The sequence below is a fragment of the Egretta garzetta genome, unplaced genomic scaffold, assembly GCF_000687185.1.
Source record: "Egretta garzetta isolate BGI_Z169 unplaced genomic scaffold, ASM68718v1 scaffold69, whole genome shotgun sequence".
Classification (NCBI taxonomy): Eukaryota; Metazoa; Chordata; class Aves; order Pelecaniformes; family Ardeidae; genus Egretta; species Egretta garzetta.
This window is the reverse complement of record NW_009260790.1, coordinates 1,241,472-1,241,950: the sequence shown is the minus strand read 5'-3', so window position 1 is coordinate 1,241,950 and position 479 is coordinate 1,241,472. Positions and strand designations below refer to the sequence as shown.

Below are 479 nucleotides of genomic sequence, written 5' to 3'. Positions count from 1 at the left end.
CTGAGGGGGAGGAGGAGAAAGGCGGGGAGGAAGACGATGCCGAGTGCGAGGCCCCCGAGGAGCCCCCCAAGAAGCGAAAATTGGGGAAGAATCCGGACGTGGACACAAGCTTCCTCCCCGACCGGGACCGGGAGGAGGAGGAGAACGGGCTCCGGGAGGAGCTGCGCCAGGAGTGGGAGGCCAAGCAGGAGAAAATCAAAAATGAGGAGATCGAAATCACCTTCAGCTACTGGGACGGCTCCGGGCACCGGCGGACGGTGAAGATGAAGAAGGGGAACACGATGCAGCAATTCCTGCAGAAAGCGCTGGAAATTCTGCGCCGGGATTTCAGCGAGTTGCGGTCGGCGGGGGTGGAGCAGCTGATGTACATCAAGGAGGATCTCATCATCCCCCATCACCACAGCTTCTACGACTTCATCGTCACCAAAGCCCGCGGCAAGAGTGGGCCCCTCTTTAACTTCGACGTCCATGACGATGTC

General features: G+C 59.9%; 1 protein-coding gene across 1 annotated transcript in view; it reads left to right on the top strand.

Moving 5' to 3' along the window:
- Positions 1-5: 5 nt before the first annotated feature.
- Positions 6-479, top strand: part of LOC104133138 (protein FAM50A-like) — a gene marked incomplete at its 5' end in the record, with an annotated part of 15,305 nt that continues 14,831 nt past the window's right edge. Inside the window, one exon of the mRNA XM_035901849.1 lies at positions 6-476. Within this exon, the coding sequence (XP_035757742.1) occupies positions 6-476 (471 nt within the window). The remainder of the gene's footprint in view (positions 477-479) is intronic.